The sequence below is a fragment of the Grus americana genome, chromosome 1, assembly GCF_028858705.1.
Source record: "Grus americana isolate bGruAme1 chromosome 1, bGruAme1.mat, whole genome shotgun sequence".
Taxonomy (NCBI): Eukaryota; Metazoa; Chordata; class Aves; order Gruiformes; family Gruidae; genus Grus; species Grus americana.
This window is the reverse complement of record NC_072852.1, coordinates 120,157,741-120,176,417: the sequence shown is the minus strand read 5'-3', so window position 1 is coordinate 120,176,417 and position 18,677 is coordinate 120,157,741. Positions and strand designations below refer to the sequence as shown.

General features: G+C 39.3%; 1 protein-coding gene across 1 annotated transcript in view; it reads right to left on the bottom strand.

The window, feature by feature from the left end:
* PCP4 (Purkinje cell protein 4) overlaps positions 1–18,677 on the bottom strand; it is a 56,542-nt gene that overhangs the window by 16,775 nt on the left and 21,090 nt on the right. Inside the window, exon 2 of the mRNA XM_054820397.1 lies at positions 18,114–18,165. Coding sequence (XP_054676372.1) covers positions 18,114–18,165 — 52 coding nt within the window. The remainder of the gene's footprint in view (positions 1–18,113; positions 18,166–18,677) is intronic.

The following is an 18,677-nucleotide window of genomic DNA, read 5'->3' as shown; positions in this document are numbered from 1 at the left end:
CTACTGTAGAAACTGATTTTAAGGTTAATATGACTATTGGCTCTGAGACAGAACATGAGTGTAGCTCTGCTCTTCCACAAATTTCCTCTCACAATGTAATAGAAAAGACCTTATTGTCACATAGGACAATTTACTGTTTGGCATAAGGGACTAAAAAACAGCAATGAATAGATTCTCTAAAAGAGTGGGGAATGAATCCAGAAGGGCAAGGTGTCCTTCTCAGCAGCTTGTTCATTACTTATAGACAGTTACTGTATTGTGAGGCTAAAGCCTGGAATTCTAACAAGTCAATACCAAAGCTCTGTGGGATTTCTCATCCCTGACTTTAGTGTCTGTATTTATTGAGTGAGGACTGATGGTATAGGGTAATATAATTTTCCAAGACTTTTCAAAGTAGCAGAGATTAATGAGCAAGGTCAGGCACCAAAGGCACTACACAGTACTTCAAACCCTGCTTCTACTTCCCCCCCCCCCGCCCCCCATCTCATAAAAAAAATAAATCCAAACCTTCTAGGTCTCAGGCACTGACTTAGCAACATTCTTTTTTGAACTTGATGCTATTTCAGATAAAGGGTGGAGGGGTTGTTCTCCCATAAGAATGCAGTTAGATGTTCTAACAAGCATCTAACTGAAGTGTAGATCATTAAGGTTGGGTTGCAGTGGGCTTATTCTCATGTGAGTCGCAAGGAGAAGAAAGCATGGCTTTCCGATAAAGTCCCAGTGGAAGGAGAAGGTAGAACCATATTCCTAGCTCTTTATATGTATCAGGAGGTTATGAAGCAGGGAAGAGAAAATGGTCTCATTATCCTGACAGATGGTGCACTTAAACCCACACTAAGGACACAAAGAAAGGTTGTACATGCTTGAAGTGCAGTGCATTTCTGAGCTGCCAATGAAAGCGGTGGCTATGAAGTACCACGCTGGCCCACCAACCAAGCTTCCTTCTAGCCCTCAGAGCTGTAACAAATTACTTTTGTCACCTGGAGCATTCTCAGCCTCCTCCATCTCCAGAAGGGACTGTCCTCCCTTTTCTCCCTCCCATCCTGGTCCAGCAGCACTTCCTTTGCTTGGCAATCCCACCTAACAGGGTTCACACCCCTACTACAGTACCCTTGGTGCAGCCCCCATCCTCTTTACAATACACATGGCCTCAAGATGGAGGAATAGAAGAGTAGGAGATCAACAGCGATCCATATGCATCTCATTCCCCTGCATGCCTGTGACTGGCTTTGTCCTCCTGTAGATCTCTGTCTTGTGCTGAAAAGACTTACAGTGACAGTAAAACAGAAAGAAATGGCATTAAGCTGTGCAGAGTTTTTAGCAGGTGGTCACTACACAAGTTCATTTGTGGGGGTTGGGGTTTTTGTTTGTTTTAGTTTTAATTAAAAAAATTATGGGTGGGTGCTGATCCTTTATCTCAAGCACAATTACAAAAAAAACCCCACACAACTTCCAGGCAATGAATTGGGAAGTGCTAGCACAGTAAACTTTAGCGAGGTTCAAATAGAAATTCTTTACTATAAATATATGGTAAATGTTTTGTATCCTTGCAGATTCACATTGTCTTGCTGAAACTCAGAAGGCAATGGAGTGATTTACTTTTAAATAGTAAACATTTTTTAAAAAAAAAAGCAAAAACACTGTAAAACAATACAAAAACCAAGTTTCACTGAGGTGAGGCTGTCTGGAAGAAAAGAAAGGTTCATATTCCTATCTTTGTTTTCACCTCATTAAGTTTTCACCTGGTGCCTTTTAACAACTGCTATTTAAAAACAATTTTATCAGGAAGGGTGGGCATTGATTTAGCAAAGCACTGCAATTGCAATTAGAGAGTTTTTAAACCCAGTGCCAAATAGTCTAATTGACATGAAAAATCTAACTGAGGCCAGGAAATAAAGGTTTCTCTCCTGCTTGAGTTGTATGTTTACTGCACACATAAAGCTATCTTAAAAAAATGTTAAGGTTGCAAAGTTGAGTGTGAAAAAGTTAGTAAACAAGCTGCACCAATACCATCATGCAATTAACATAGTTAATAGTTGCACAGACAACTTTAATTCCAGAAAATCCTGTTTCAAATTCTTGACTTTGCAATCTTCATAGCCTTAGGAGCATGTTGTGTTTCCCAGATCTAAAGAAAAAAATATCTTCTGCTGCAACATATGGACACCCACATGGTTCCTCAGCATGACTACTTGGAACTGTTAGATCCACCACATAGACCTCTTGATTTAATAGGTTACTGACAGTGGTAGTAGGCTGTTGTCCTCTACAGCCTACTAACCTACAGGTTAGCATCCTCTGCTATCAGCACAAAATGGGATAAGTTGCACATGGTGGGTTTCATACAGCTGACAGGAAAGGAACAATGAGACAATGGAAGGTATGGGCTGCAGGCTCGAGGACTTCATCGCTCGTTGATGCCTTCGGATGTGGTGGCTATTTCTGTTCCACCTCATCTGTACAAACCCAGTGCTAGCCCCATCTCTTCCCCAGACTAGATCCTCATCATGGTTCCCAGCAGACCTCAACAATGCTGTTTCTTTATTTGGCTAATCCTAGCCCCCAAAACTGTACCAGGGCATCTCCTAATCTCAAAACTCCACCCCAGCCCCTTCCCACACTAGCTGGCTTCCTGGCCTCCTCTAATTCTCACATCCCAATTCTTATTCCTTCCTCCCAGTTCCAGGTTTCCATTAAAAAAACTATCAAACCATCCCTAATACTCTGGGGTTCTAGTTTCCTGATGAGACTTACTGAACTCCATCATTCCATCCTTTGACCTCCCTGCTCCAGCTTCTGTGACCATCTCGTTCCAAGGAAGGAAGTACCTTTCCTCCTAAGCAACTGTGGTGTCTTGGGAACACAGAAGGAGCACTGCTATGCTCTTAGTTTCAGTTCCCCACCAAAGTGTAGCTTACAGAAGCATGCAGCAGCAATTAAGGAAAACTATAATTTCCTTCAGCCTTACAAAGACAGTGTTGGTTTAGTTGTTTTAGTGCATACTATTTGGCTCAGTGATGTTGAGTTTTCATTTAAAAAAGTAATTCACTGCTTCACTGAACACACGCAAATGTAAGACTTGCCTTTCAAAACACTTATAATTTGGCCAGTTCTGAAGATAGAAAAGTCACATCCCAGATGGCAGATCTTACATTTCTGTTCAAAATGACAAAGGCTCAGAACAGTCAAAAAAGGCCACCAGAAATTGTTTTTAATTGCTAGACATGCTAGCATTTTGTTCAAGCCTCATTTTTGGAAACAACGGGAATGACTTTGCTGATCACTTCCAAAATAATTCTGCTTGAGGCAATCAACATGACAAATTTCAACCTGAGCAATTGGATTTTGGCAAGGCTGCCTACAACTGAAAAGGGAGCTTTTAACCAGCAGAGTCCAGCAGCTCTGTTAATTGGACCTTGCTGCCAGTCCAGATTATAACAAACAAAATAAGTGTATATGAGTTAAAGAATGTAAATTAAATGAAATAAAAGAATAATTATGGATAGCTGGAAAAATCTTTAAAAGGGATCAAAAAGGGAGTATGGATATTCTTGTGCTGGTGTTTTGAGAGTTGCAATGATTTCTTGAAGTTTTAACCTCAGGAAAAAATAGAAAATAGTTGAGTCACTTAAAATGATTACATGGAAGACAGAAATTAGTCAAAGCTCTCCCTTATACACTCTGTGTTTGAGGATTTCTCTAGCACTTAACCCTACTACTCATTTAAAACTTCTCTAGAAAACATTTGCCCTTGTGTGAATTTAAGCTTTGACAGGCACTTTGAGTTCTGTTTGGATTTACAGATATGCCAGATTGTCAATAAAGCTGATCAGAAACAGCATCTTAGCTGACACACACAGTTGACCAACCTCAGATCATTACTCGAGCCCATGTTTCCGATTCATTTCTCCTTCCCCTATTTGAGGACTACAAGCCCCATGATCTTACAAGGTTAGCATCTAGAAGGACTATAAATTTCACTCATTTCCTCTGCATCAGAAAACACAAGGTGGGTTAGTGCAATGAAGGATTTAAGTTAGGACTTAAATCCATAACTGGCACAGCAAGTGTTGGCGTATGCAGAATGCACAGTATACAGCACACCCCAGAACTAGTCCCTGTTGCACTAAAACCCACTTCATTTTCTTCACTGCTCAAATTTTACACCTGAATGTAAACAGAACCAATTAAATATTTTTCTTCTCTTTTGCTCAGGAAACTCAATATTTACTCCTTCCTTCCCAAGCTAATAAGGCAGACAATTAAAAGCCTTCTTGTTTCCAACCCCGCTATTTTAAAGACTGCTTTGTCTCTTAAATGTGGTGCCCTCCTTCCCGATGTTTCTTTGCTCCTTACTCACCTGGCCCTTGCTTAAATCTAGTCTGGGAAACAGTAAATGTTTTGTGAGACTGGAGAGAAATGAGACTGAGTGAAGGTCAACCATGACTCCAAATTACAGCATTAGTCAGTAACCTTCTTTTGGTGAATGTATATTCTTTACTAAAGACCCAGACTGTAATTTAGCCTGGGAAAATAAGAGGAGGGAAAATTGGGCAGTCAGAGGGAGAAGTAGCACTTGACTTAGCTGTGCTTGAAGGGACATGAAATTCTCTGGGGGAGGAGACAAAATGTGGATTGAGACAGAAACACAGGCATGAGGGAGACAGTAAGAAAGCAAGCCAGAGAAGACAGTGTGTGTGGAAAAAATGAAAAGAAAACTTCATTTTTTATGAATAAAGGAATAACTAACTTGACCCACCGTAGCAGCCTAGCCTGCCTGGCAGAGAGGAGCAGTAGCTTGGAATCACCCCAGAGCATCCCACTGCATCACATGTTTCATCCCACTCATGGGCACACTCACTTGTTGCCTGTGAGAATAAGGGGTCTCACTGGCAGAAAACATCTATGTATTCAAGACAGTAACTGGTTAAAAGCTTCAGTATAGTGAATGCCTCTAAGGCTTTGCATAAACCAGCAAAAAATCACTGCCAGCATAGCTATGGCAATTTGCACCAAGGATCTGAGTCTTTGTTTTCTGTTGCTTACCTCAGTCTGTGCAAACTCTTCTGACTAGCAATAACCAGAACAAATTTTTTTTTTTTTTTTTTTTTTAACCAAATCAATCAGACTTTCTCCTGAAACAAGCCACTGGGGATGGACGACGCACAAGCACCTTTTCTTGAACTGCCTGAACTGAAAGTCTACATTGCTTTTTGTTTTATTTTCTGGCACGCTCAGTCAAGCTTATCAACTGTTTTGTCACATCCAGACAACATCACTTACAGCAACAAAAGGTATCCCTGACACTGGAAGAAGAGACTGGCACCTCTAGGCTGGATCACTCACTATCTCAGCAATTATACGGAAATGTTAAGCTGTGATGAACCAAAGTGGAAACTGTACTCAGACTCTTGCTGCTCGGCCAGAAATCTCAAAGACACAACAGAATAGAAGCAGCTGCTGTCTATCTCATCTCAGGTTAATTAGATGCTAGTTTCTATTCTGCAAGTTCAATCAAGAGATCTGCACCTAAATATGCTTCATAGTACTACACATAATCGTGGAGAACACTATTTACAGGCATAGAAAGTTATTGTGATGTCCTAAGAGTTGTGTGAAGCTTGAAACTAGGGTCAGATTTATGGTAGTTATAACACCTTTCCATGCCAAGTTTCAAGTAAATTTAGATCTATTTATACTTTGGAGAACAACACAATAACTTCTTAGTGATCTTGAATAGTATCCACTTCAAAAATAATGGCAGTTGCGGATGTGCTTATATTTAGGTTTATTAAAACCTGAAACTTAGAACCAAATAGAATGGGAGTTACAAGCTTACATAAACTTATATGAGGGAGAAACTACAAAGAAGCACTAGCATCCCTTGATGCAGCATTCTTCACTGATTTTTTTTTTGCGTGCAGCATCTTCTACCATAAGAAAAAAAGAACTAATAAAAGGAAGAAGAGTATTCTAATTCTAACTCACTATGGACCTCAGCCAGTCCACCATGTAACAGAGAAAATGTTAATGTTAGCAGCAGTAATCTTAAGATGATGAATAAAGACCAAAAATCTACACAAATTCTGCCACATCTGAGAACAGCCTCTGGATTGCAGTGTTCACAAGGTCTGCCTGTGGCATGGGAGGAATGGAGGAAATAGCCAAAAATTACAATTTCTTTTTGCTGTTCTTCCATAGTGGAATGGTTTTTAGTTGAGACATCTCCAGAGGACTCCATCTTATGACTCAGTCTCTTGCTTTTTATTTATGCAGTCCCTCATTTAAAAACCATAAATACTTAAACAACAGTTGTGACACTTGTCTCTGGCATACAGCCACAGTTTCAAAGAGGTCCAACAGTAAGTGCAGACTAGGTCCATCAAGCCTCCTGGACATGGGCAGAACAGCTCCAAGTCTTGCACCTGGTCCCACTGGGCATATAACATGGGCCTGTCTGCTAGTGTGCTAAGCATACACAATATTGTTTATGGATCTTTAATCTCCAGATTTCTTTCCGCTGGAGTCTACCAGAGCTATTTCTTTCTCTTGAATTTAACAGAGAATGGAACTTAAGGAAAGGCTTACGTTTGTCTGAGATGAGACAAAGTGGTACTGATGGATAGAATGATGACTCATGACTAATTGGCAAACCCCATGTCTGTGCCCTCCACTGACAACATCTATTACTCATTGATAAAAAGATCCAAAACTACATGTCTTCCATTTGTCTTACCTTCTTGGCTAAAAGAAGGCAGGAACACTTTTTTTCCAGATTCTCCTAGGCAGCACAACATGTCTTTGCCTCCCAGAGGCAGACCTTGAGATACAGAGTTTAGTTACGAATAGATTCATCATAAAGGTCACCAAGAAGTTTTTGCTAGTCAAAAATACAGCTGTCTGCTTTATGAACAAAATAATTAGATCAGATCTTAACACACCTGTGCTTCGTACTGTCTGATAGTAATTAGCCTGCTGGCTGCTAGACCAAGAGGTAGCTGCTTCAGGATGCCAGACAGCCTTGAATCCAGCTGCTTCAGCTCTGTCTAGACATCCATCCTTCTGTGCGTTCTGGCCCCCGGTTATTTGAGGTGAAAAGAAGGGGGTATCTGAGTCTCATCTGCGCTGTATGAACAGCCATCTGCATAAGCCAGGATGGGGATATATGCACTTGCATCATACCCCAAGATGGGGCCCAAACATAACTGGAGGTCTGGTATTACATGCGCATCCACATCTTTTCTCAAAGGTACCACACCTGATAGACTGATTTCACGGAGCTGAATGTAGGTTCAGAAGAATAAGCATACCTTCAGGCTTTATTCATCTCTGCCCTTCATCCCATCTGTTTAGCTGTACCACATCTTCCACAAACCAGAGAATCCAGCTCAGAATTTTCTCCATAGCTAATTCTTGCTTCCTGTCAGAAACACTACAGTGTCTAAAGCCCCAACTTCTTAAGGTGCTATCAGTTTTAATGAGAATTAGATTATTTTATGAACACTGAAATAGAAAGTTAATAGTAAAAATCATTTACATACAATAGTGCAGCATTGTTTAGCTAGATAAAACAGTGCCAATATAAAGCAGGCAGAATGAGCAGAACAAGCCCTTAAAACCTACAAAAGTAAAGGAAAGGACTGATCAAGGCTAAACTTCAAACTACAGAATACTGAAGTCACAATGTATTGGAAGTTAATGCACCACCACTGTGCAATAAAACTGAAGACGTTCAGGTGAGGGACCCTGTGCTAAACATGGTGTTTGAAAAAGAGAGTTATTGCAACACATTCTCAGAAAGGAGTGCTTCTAGAGAACCTATGAAAGTAGAAATGACTTAGAGTAAAAAGGCCATTAGCAATCCAGAAGGCTAACTCTTAGCTGTCTGGCTATCAGTATGAGATCCGTAATTTAGATTAGAAACTGCAGAGCCAGGATAGTTACTGTTGAATTAGTACAGACACATAATGAATTCCAAAATCCTACAGTAATGTATTGTTTTTCTGGCTATTAGCCTGGATTTTAATTAGTTTGTGCTAATGAATACATTTGTACGTGTTCATTTTTTATTAGCAGCTTTTAGAGGAGCTAGTAAATTGGTCACTGTGGAGTGCCAGTGTTTCACTAAAACCTAACAAATAATTAATGCTTTCCCCACCTAGAGTCAACCAGCGGTCTCAGGGGTTTTAGGTATAAATTAGAATGAAAGATGAGATACTCAAAATACAGTTAGAGTACTCATTCATCAACTGCAATTAAATAATGTTACTGTGAGACCCTCAAGAAGTGCTGAGAGCTGAGTTCCAGTCTCTGCACTACCCACAATAACTCCCAGGAGCTGCCAGAGCACCCTGCCCTATTTTCCACTAGGACTCTTTAAATGCCTTTTCCATATCTGGTGTTATCCACATTTCTTTTCCTGAGAATTCCTCCTTGGAAAAATATGTACTTTTCTCAGTCCTTCCTATTCACAACCCAGTGTGGTCTAAGGAAAAAAATGAACTGCTAACAAGTGTGCTTGACCAAAGCAAATGCTTTAATCAAATCCAGTATTCTAGCTAACAAAGACCTCAAGCCAGGAAATATTTGGGTGTTTTCACATGCAGATTTCCATATAAAAAATAGCTGGAAGAACGGACATGAGGTAGCCAGGATCAACCAGATCTAAATAAGGGTGGAGTTGCTTGAGATGGGATTAAGAAGTTAAATACCCAGGTCCAAAACCAACATTCTGAAAAACCCCAGTAAGCATCCACCTAACTCCAGAGATATACAGGCTCTTATTTTAGTATTACCCACAAACTCCTCAGCCTTGATAGAGCTGAGCAAATCAGAAACCATTTTATACCTAAATCAGATTAGGATCTATAAACAACAGGCTCTCCAGAGAAGCTCATTCTGATAAGTATCACGTCACAAAAGAATACCTTTCTCTGTTGACAATAAATGGAGCATTAGGTCTCTCACGCAGATGTACACCAATACAGCCAGGCAAGAGGATTTCACCCCTAACCTATACAGAGGAATAGATTTTACTGTTATTAATCCTAACAGCTCCTGTTCAGCGTAGGAACCCAAGACACATGTGGGCTGAAGTCCCACTTTGAGACACCCTTCTCTTTCATTGTACAAGCAACCTAGGCACTTTACATAAGGTCCTGAAATCCACACTGAGCGCTGGGACTGAAGGTGCGCTGTTGTGCTAGTTCATGTTGCACCATCTAATTCCTTCTTGCAGCCTTAACTGTTCTTTGTTTTGGTCACCAGTGCAGCTAAGGACCAAGTTTTAATCACGGCTGTAACACTCCCACTGTTCTAAATTCTGGTGCCTACTTACACAAGGGAGCTTGATAACACCAAATTACAAGCTAATTTTAGAGCATTGAGCTAAGTGCATTAAGACAGCTATGTGCTATAAATTAAAATCTTAAAAACCTTCAGAAAAAAATGATTAATCATTTACCAAATTACTAACAGACAAGGAACTCTTAAGTAGAAAAGCATTTTCATTTCATTTACAAAACCAAGTCTTCTAGAAAAGAAAAATAACAGAAAACAAAAGCCTACCACATGAAGTAAGGCAAATAGTATGTACAGTCAAAAAGAAAAGTGATGTTTCCACAGCAGTAAATCCTGGTAACCACTGTAAGCATTGATTGTGTTCCTCTCATTTTTCACTTCCACTAAATTAAAAAACACACTGCTGAGCTACATCCACCTCTTGTAGCCTTTTAATCATCTGTTGTTAGTGTCTGGGAACATGTAGCAATAGATCTGCAACTTGTGCAAGTCAGTCCAGCTCCATGGACTTCCACTGCAAGTACACTAGCTTACATATGCCATTGCCTGCAGTCCTGATACAGCCCGAAATCATCCTTGATGATGTAGGGGCAGATTCATTTCAGAGGTAACATTATTGGTTTTACTAGGGTTATCCAGGGACTGGCTTGACCCATATCCTTCATTTGGGTTCCTACCAGCAGCAAAGCAGAACTAAACATTCCTCTTCTCAGAGTATTGATGACAGCAGAGTTTCAAATGAGTGCACATTTGTGGAAGCAAGCCAGTGCGTGTCAGCTACGTGCCAGTCATGGAAAGAAGTCTCGTTCTCCCTGGTGCATAGTCAGGGAGTGTACTGAGAATTACGGACTGATTTCCAAAAGAAATATGGCACTTGTCAAAGGCATAATTTCAGTTCTGCCTTTCCTCATTAACACTTGATGGGAACTCCAGCATATTTATGAGTCATCTAAAAGGCAAAAACTGCCACTGTCACCAAAGCTTTATTATTATTTTTTTCTTAATTTACAACTGACTTTTTTTCCTAATGACCTAGCCTGATCTTTACAGACCAGCCTCTCAGAAAAAATTAGGGCTCCTACCACCTTTCAGGTGCTCAAATGCCTACTGAATTAGGTACCTCCTAAGTGCCAGGATCCCAACGCCGCAGGAAGCTGGATCCAAGTCACATTGTTGGTGTCAAAAGGACAAACAGACAAAAATCTTACTGAACAGGGAAATAGTGGCTGTCAGCTAAGGACAGAAACTAGGAGTCAGAAAGGCCAAACCCAGAGCATAACAGGCCACAGTCAATGCAAATAAAAAAAAAAGGACAAAGGAGCATGTCAAGATCCTCGTGGGTATTCTGAAGATAGAAGGCTCGGGTCTCGGACTTAGACAGTGCTCTTTCTACCTTTAGTTTTTACAGTCTCCGTTCTTTCAGGCAACTTCATTGCTCCTCTATGTTCTCACTAAATCTGGTTTGCCTGACAACACAGCAAGCTTTCGTGGTGGAAGGGTGTGTGTGCACCATTTAACACAACAGGGTTGTGATCCTCTATTAATTACTGAAACTAAGTTACAGGTGAGCATTAACTCACGATGTTTTCCTTGGGCTGCTTCTAATCTCAATATTGCAAGAACACTGCAGCTCTACTAATTTCTACCTCCTGCAAAGGTGCAAAGAGCAGCCTGTATGAGTGACCATATGTAAGTATATATATTTTATACACATGTTCATTTTTTACATTTTTAGAAGTGCAGCTGAATTTTTGGGTGCACTCAGTTGGAGAGCATCACATCAAGCAGGGACACAAGTCTCCCAAGTTGTATGCAGGCCCTGTGTGCAAAACAAAGATCTCATAAATTAATCAAGTTATTCTCATAGCAAGCTGAAAAGAAAAAGATGGACTGGGGCAAAAATTGTTATTGTTATCTCTATTTTTAAATACTTGGAAGACACTCTGTTACTACGGTGGTGAGGACTATATAAGTACCTAGACAGATTCATCTGTAGCAGGAGTGTTAAGTGTGAGGGTTTTTCCATATCGAAGGTGCCAGCTAGCTGGGGCCTTGTCCTCTATGGAAAAAAGGGAGAAATAAAAATTATTTCAAAATATACATTCTTAAAAAGTAAGTTTAAAAAGTTGAAGTCATTCTTCTATGCTTGTGCTGTTCTTTGTTTTTTCCCTGTGGGACTTCTGCTTTTAATTTGCTCTCCTGGTACTCTTTCATCTGATAGGAAACCATTTTTCCCTTTCTAGTGCAGTCCCAGGGAAGAAAACCCCCAAAACAACATGCAGGAAAAAGCTGCATAATTAACATGATATATCAACATACACACAGACACCCTCCATGTGTATATGCTATATTCTTTGTTCAGTAGATAGTCCTATTTGGCAGTCATGAGGGTAGTTATAAACAATACACAAAACGAAAACTTGCAGGGAATTTCCAAGACAGGACATTGGCCAGACTAGATGAGCACTGCTGGCTCTGCTAACTGATGAAACATTTAATATAATGCTTGGGTTTTTTAAAGATGCTTCTGCCTAAACATTTAAAAATGAAAGCTTCTCATTACCAGATGAAGTGGCAGCAGTAATGCACAGTATCTAAACCTGAGTTGTCAGGTAACAGAATAAGAACAGTATCTGCTCTCTTACAAGTATTACTTAAGTTTAAAATAGGTGTATTCATTAAACTCCACCAGAGGATACTCTCCATGAAACCAGATGGCCAGTGCACATGTACAGACACGTGTGCAGGTAGCTGAAGTTTTAGTACAGAAAGCATCTACTTTCTCAAACACAAAAACTGTTGCTTTAGAAGTTTTTGTTGCTAGATGAACATCAAATTTGTTAAGAATTTTTGTGAGCAATCCTTGATTGTCGTGATTGCCCCAAATAAATAAGCACACAGTATTCCTCTAGAGAAGACCTATACTTATCCTTGGCCTCAAGAAATGGAAATTCACCTAGGAGAAGAAATGAAGTTCACATATAATTCCCCTCTCTTCCTTTCAGCATCCTCTCTAGGGAAGATCTGGGAACAATCTGAGAGCCTTGTTATTAAAGGCTCAATCTGTCTTTAGCCAAGGCATGTTGGCTGCCTGAAGATATGAACGGACTCCTCAACGGACCAGTCTGGGCAAAGGAAGAGATACAGGCCAGGAGAAAACTTGAGACATTGGTTTGGTTCTGGGTAAACTTTATGTGCAGCTGTCCCCAAGAAAGTGCCTGAAATGTAACTCAGCAGATAAGGTTGCCTGCAGTGTTTTTACCATGCATAGCCATGCCTTGAGATGGGATTTATCTAGAATTCTTTACTTCGAATTTTTCTCATGTGAAACTCTCGGCTACATATCATGGCATTGAGTTCACACAGGATTTTTACACCTTCCTCTGAGCCTGAGCAATCTGACATGACCAATTACAACTTATGTAACTATGCTGAGGGCTCAAACACTTTTGTATTTAGACTTTGTGAAGGTGTTAGGTTATTTGGTGGTTGCATTTATGTCTAGGAATGTTGCTGAGACACAGACTTCCTATTTTAAGGCATGGGGGATGAGGTTCAGCAACTAATTCTCATCTCACTTCCTAAATCCTCACTAGTACCAGCTAGGTTGTATGAGCTAGGACAGAATTTGGCTCTGGACATATGTTGAAAGTGGAAGAGATACTGCATTACTGTCTGGGAGATCATATTCTGTGAAGCACCAGTTTCAAGGGACAAGAGAATTTTAGCAGAAAGCCATAGCGAAAAGAGACAAGAGGGCAAGGTAATTTTCCTCCCAACACCCAGGAAAACTCAGTGTTAGTTTCATACAATACTCCATTTTAACTTCTGATTAGTGCTGTGGAGGTAAAATAACAAACAGTCTGAAAGGGTTGGGTCTGTTTTTACGTTGATTCAGCAGTTGCATGCAAGACCTACTTCATGTTTTGCCACACGAGTAATGTTTTTGCAGGAAAGTGCACAAGGCATTGCAAAGTTACAGCTCAGTCACTGTCCTTTCCTGTTACTAAAGAATGTGACCTTACTAAAGACTCAGGCAGATACAGCAAACTATGTTCCATGAGATCCCTTGAATATTTATACAAGTTAACCTCATGTGTTGCCTCCCTTTTCAAAATCTTTTTTTCCCACAAGTAAGTTTATTTGTAGGGCTGTTCCCCCAAACAGTACATTTTTACATAGTCGTTGGAGAATATTAGTGGAAAATTAATTTTGAGTTCTTAAACAGATATTTATATTAGACTATACTACAATAATTATCCTGGCCTCTAGCCAGGAATTAAAGTTCTATTAAGCTAAGCACTCTGCATAAATAACTATGAAGATGTTTATTCACTCTATCGGACCTAGCAAGATTCTTTATTCCTGAGTGCAGTGTGCACAAATTTCCCAAATTCCTTGAGTGGATGAAGTGGGTGAATGGACTGTTGATAACACTGCAAGATGCATATCCTACCAGGAAAGCTTTCTAGAAGAGATCTCTATTTTACCATGCATGATTGTTTTACAATTCTTTACCATTACTGTTAATTTTTTTTCTAGAAGCAGATTTAAATGAGTTTAGATGACTCCATTTTAGATGTAAAATACGAATTTACTTTGACTCTCTTTATGTAGAAGCATCCCATGGTATACTGTATGGAGAGCAGGAAAAGCAGAGCATTTATTCATTTAGTTTTCTGACCACCCCAAAGCAGAGATCATACACTGACAAGACAAATGCTTCAGAATGAGTAGAAACTGAAAAGGGCTTCACTTTCTCAGTACAAATGACCATCTTGCTGTGATTGTGTAGGTCTAATCCACCATGACACATAAGTTCATACAAAACCTATTAATTTTCATTTCACTCAGACCTAGGAAGTTATAGAATTCATCACATGAAAACACATATTTTATTATAAATATTCATATTGCTGAATGATAAATCTGATATTCTGAGAAAATTATTAACAAATATCAATTAATAATCACATGCCTTATATACTTTCAGAAGAAAGAATAAGATCTATTAATAGAAAAAAGTGATTCTAAATTTGAAGGTAGAAATAATTGGTTCTGATGCAATTATTTCCCTGCCAGTTGTGCGAGGCTGTAAAGAGCCAACTGTATGATACCAGCTTGCAAATTACATAGCAAAAGACACAGGGTAATTGAAACAGAATGAGAAGTGACAAGAATCTACAAAGGAACTTTGTGACATTGCCAAGGTAGTAAGAATAGTAACATAGGAACATCCTGTTTTTATTTAGGACACATTTGCAAACATGATAGGCCAAATTAATCAAACCAGGTAAGCAAAAAGGAAATTCTAGCTTCTTATCCCACACTGACTATTAGACCAAGTCAGATTCATATAGGAGCAGGTGCATGGGGATAGTACTGGTGTCTTCCCTTCAGATTTTCTACCATAGAGAACAGCATTCTATAATAGAGTTTATAAGTTAAATTCATAAAGCCATACACAAACAAGTATGTCTTGGCTTTCAGGTATACTGAGGTCCTTCAAGACCCAATGAGGTTATGGCAATTACAGTTACATGGGTCCTATGTACAATAAGTTGTTTTTATACAGGTGCTTTTCTATGCATAGTATTACTGCTAATTATTGGTTTGTGTTTCTTTAAAACTAGTCCTTTGACCAGTTTCCACCCCGGAAAACTGTAAGTTACTCCCAATAATATTTTGTTTTTCCCACTCTGACAACAGAATGAAATTACATAGATTTTCCTGAGAGTAATATAGTATGTTTTGGATGGAAAAGCTACTCAGCATTATAGTGCCCACTGAAGCCATCAGGAGCTCTTCCATTGACTTCACTAGCCACTGATGAACCATGAGAGCACGTTGTAATGCAATAGTCACGCTTCCTCAGGAAGACATGAATCACCATCTGATTATGATCATAATCTGTAAAAGGAAAAACTACAACTTATTTAAAAGGTCAAGATAGGCAAATGTCACCTAGGGCTTGAGCAGCGTCCAATGAGGTCATTGAAGGTTAACAGCAAAACCCCCAGCTGAGTAAGAGTTACTCCAACATGATTATTCAGTATTTATAATACTGATACAGCTTCAAGAGCTACCGGGCTTGATGCTGCATAAAACCCAAGATAGACTAGTATATATTATATGAAATAGAGGACAGAAAACCTGTCTGCTAAGGACTAGTGCTCTGAAAGAGAAGGGGAGCTTTGTTCCCCACACCTTACCACCTAGCAGACTGGAAGGCTATTCAAGAAAGCAGCTGAGGGAAGATAACTGCTGATGAATGAAGGTCCCAGGTAGGTACAACAGTCCATTCATCAATATGACAACCAGTACAGTCTGTATATGGTATTTTCTTCTCCCATTATCACAAGCTCTTGTACTGTGGCATATTACTGCCCCACGCTCCTGGGTTTTCTGAAACTCAAGTCTTTTCCATTGTTCATCCACCTGAGCCAACAAGCAAGGCTGCTAGAACAAGGCAATGCCACTTCAGTAGATGTTGGGACTGAGCCTGCATTTTGTGCATGACAATCCTCCACTGGAAGGGAGGCTAGCTAAGAGACACCACCACTGTGGTGGTAGGAACTAAACAACTAAGGATATAACGTTGCTCTCTAACAAGGGCAAACAAGAACATGCATTCATAAGTGTCTACCGAAACTATCACTACTATAAAATGAATCTTCAGAGACTGAATTCCCCTGCATGTTTACAGTGACAGCAATGCCATATATGTCTTTAAAGAGGGAGAATGCTAATTGCTATGGTCATTAGTTTTGTTTTCTCCACTTTTGAGCCAGCCTAGAGATGGGCTCAAAATTCATTTTCTACAAACAATGCATGAACAAAACTTGACCCATAGCAGTATCTCCACTGTGTGAATCAAAAACCCTGAAAACAGCTGAGCATCTTTGTTGTCAGGGCTATTTTTCAGCAGTTTTTTCTGATCTTTAGTCAACAGCAAGGACAGTGACCAGACTAGTTTGCCTTTGCAAGTATTTTCATATCATGACTTTTTCCTTTTTTTAAACAAGAAAGGATTTTTGGTTTCTCCCCAGTTTTCAGCAAGAGGGAAAGTTTCATTTTGACAGGGGAACAAACATCTGAAGAGGCTGATAACAGCCACAATGGAAATTTAAGAGATGGACATATTGCAGACTTCTGGCCAAAAAAACAGGTAACAGAGGATTTATATTGTGTATGTAGGTTTACAGCACATCCCAGTTTTCAGAGGAATGAATCACTTCTGCTTGAGTTCTAACTACACAAAGCTAATAAGGATGAAGAGCTACACATTTCTGCTGCTTTGATTTAGAATTCAATCTCAGGTTCAAAGTTCTGATTCTGCTTTATTTTCATGCAAGCATGTGGATAGGGGAGATCAGAGGACTATTTCATCTCCCCTGCTGCTCCTCTATTTTACCTAGGTGACAGTTTTTTGTTAAAATTTCATTACAAAAAATAATTGTTATCTGTTGGTCTAAGATTAACTGCACACCTGCCTGTTTATATTATATCTAAAACTATGGTACAACTAGAATCATATATTTGTGAATTAATGATGCAGCCCTTTCTCACTCAAAATTCCCTTTGAGAAAAAAGCATTTGCTTTTAAAAAGGCTGCAGGATCAGTAAATCTAAGCTAAACATGAAAACAGGACAATTTTATTTGTCAAGAAGTTCAAGGCAAATGAGCTTAGTTCATAATGTGCTCAAACAGTAAATCGAAAAACATGCTTTCCATGCTGCCCAAATGGCTGACATAATTTTGCTTGCTTTCCTTTCCTGATAATTTGAGAATGCAAATGGCTTAGCTGTCTGTGCATTTGTTCCCACTAATTCAAGACACTATAACAAGCCAAAATATTTATTTCTTTTTTCCACTCTAATTTGTTTTTTATCATATTGATAACGTCATCTATGGATTTCATTTACTGTAACATTATGAAAACAGCCCTTATGGGAAAGTCACCTCTCTAATAGGAAAACCAAGCATAAAGTAGTCTTAGTGTTTTAGGATGTGTTGCCTCAAAGGGCACAAAAATTCTGTTCAGACCAACATGTAAAGACCAAAATGCATATCCAAAATAACTGCTCAAATATTCCATCTTGGAAAACCCATGGCTTTTCAGAGAAGACACTTACATTCTTCCTGCTTTTCAGTAGATGAAATGGACTACCAGAACATATTCTTTTAGAACTGGATGATCAAACAGAAGCAGACAACATTTATATAGTTCAATCCTCGTCCTCTTCATGAATGGCTACAAACTGATGCTGCCTTATTCAGTTGGGTAAAGCCAATCAAAATGCTTTCCTTTGAAAAATGTTTCTGATGGTAACTAGATTTTAATTAAGTGGTCATTTGTGTGTAAAACATTTTTGCCTCCTATAAGAAATAAAATAAAGTTTCAGCTAAAAAACAATTGCTATTTTTACTGAAATTCAGTTTGACCTGCTTGGGGGAGAAAGAAAAATCAACTTTTTCCAATTAGAATTGTTTGTGCCACTTAAGGGCAGAAATTGGTTCCTGCCAGCCCCTTTGTTAAAGTCCGAAAAAACCTAGTAACTCACCCCTTAGTAGTGGAACACAAGTCCACTTTGGTAGTACGAGCTCAGAATCAGATCTCTAGTTTAGTAGATGATTTGAACATACCAATGTAAAGAAAATCCCACTGAAGCCCTTCCAGATTTTAAAACACATTCAAAAGATAAGATATGAAACAAAGGCCATTGCTACCTGCCATCTATCATTACAGTAAAAAGTATTTCAGCTCAATTTGATTCAATATTCTCCATTAAGAAATAAAGCCTACCCTTACCATTCTCACCAGATGTCTTGTCTTTTCCATTTGTAGCTCCGGTTCCTTGTCTCTGTTAGGGGGGAAAAACCCACAAGTGGTTAGAACAAATTTGAATGTGTGTTTTCCCCTTGGAATTACTAGCAGTTACAGCCCGATTTCTCCTCAAAACCTTGGATAGTCATTCACCCTCATGCAGTGTTGCTTTGAAACACTACTAGTCAGAACAGGAATGCTTAGTACCTTTTAGGTACATCTGTATATGTGTGCAACTGTATATAGTCATGACATGTTAGTGATGAGATGTGTAATCAACTTTCTAGCAGTGCAAGGGTATGAGCTACATTAGGACATCTCTTCAGGTCCCTACTGTGCCTCCATTTCCATGATTCTTCTGACCTGACTTTGGCCAGAAGACTCATCTTTCCACTTTGGCCACAAGTAGAGATGGCATTTCCCACTTCAAGTCATTCTGTCCAAGGAATAGCCTCATGACTTTCCATGAAACAAACTGAATTAAGTCACTACTAATTAACACATGGCAAATACCACCACAGTCTGAATATTCACAATGGCAGGGTTGTA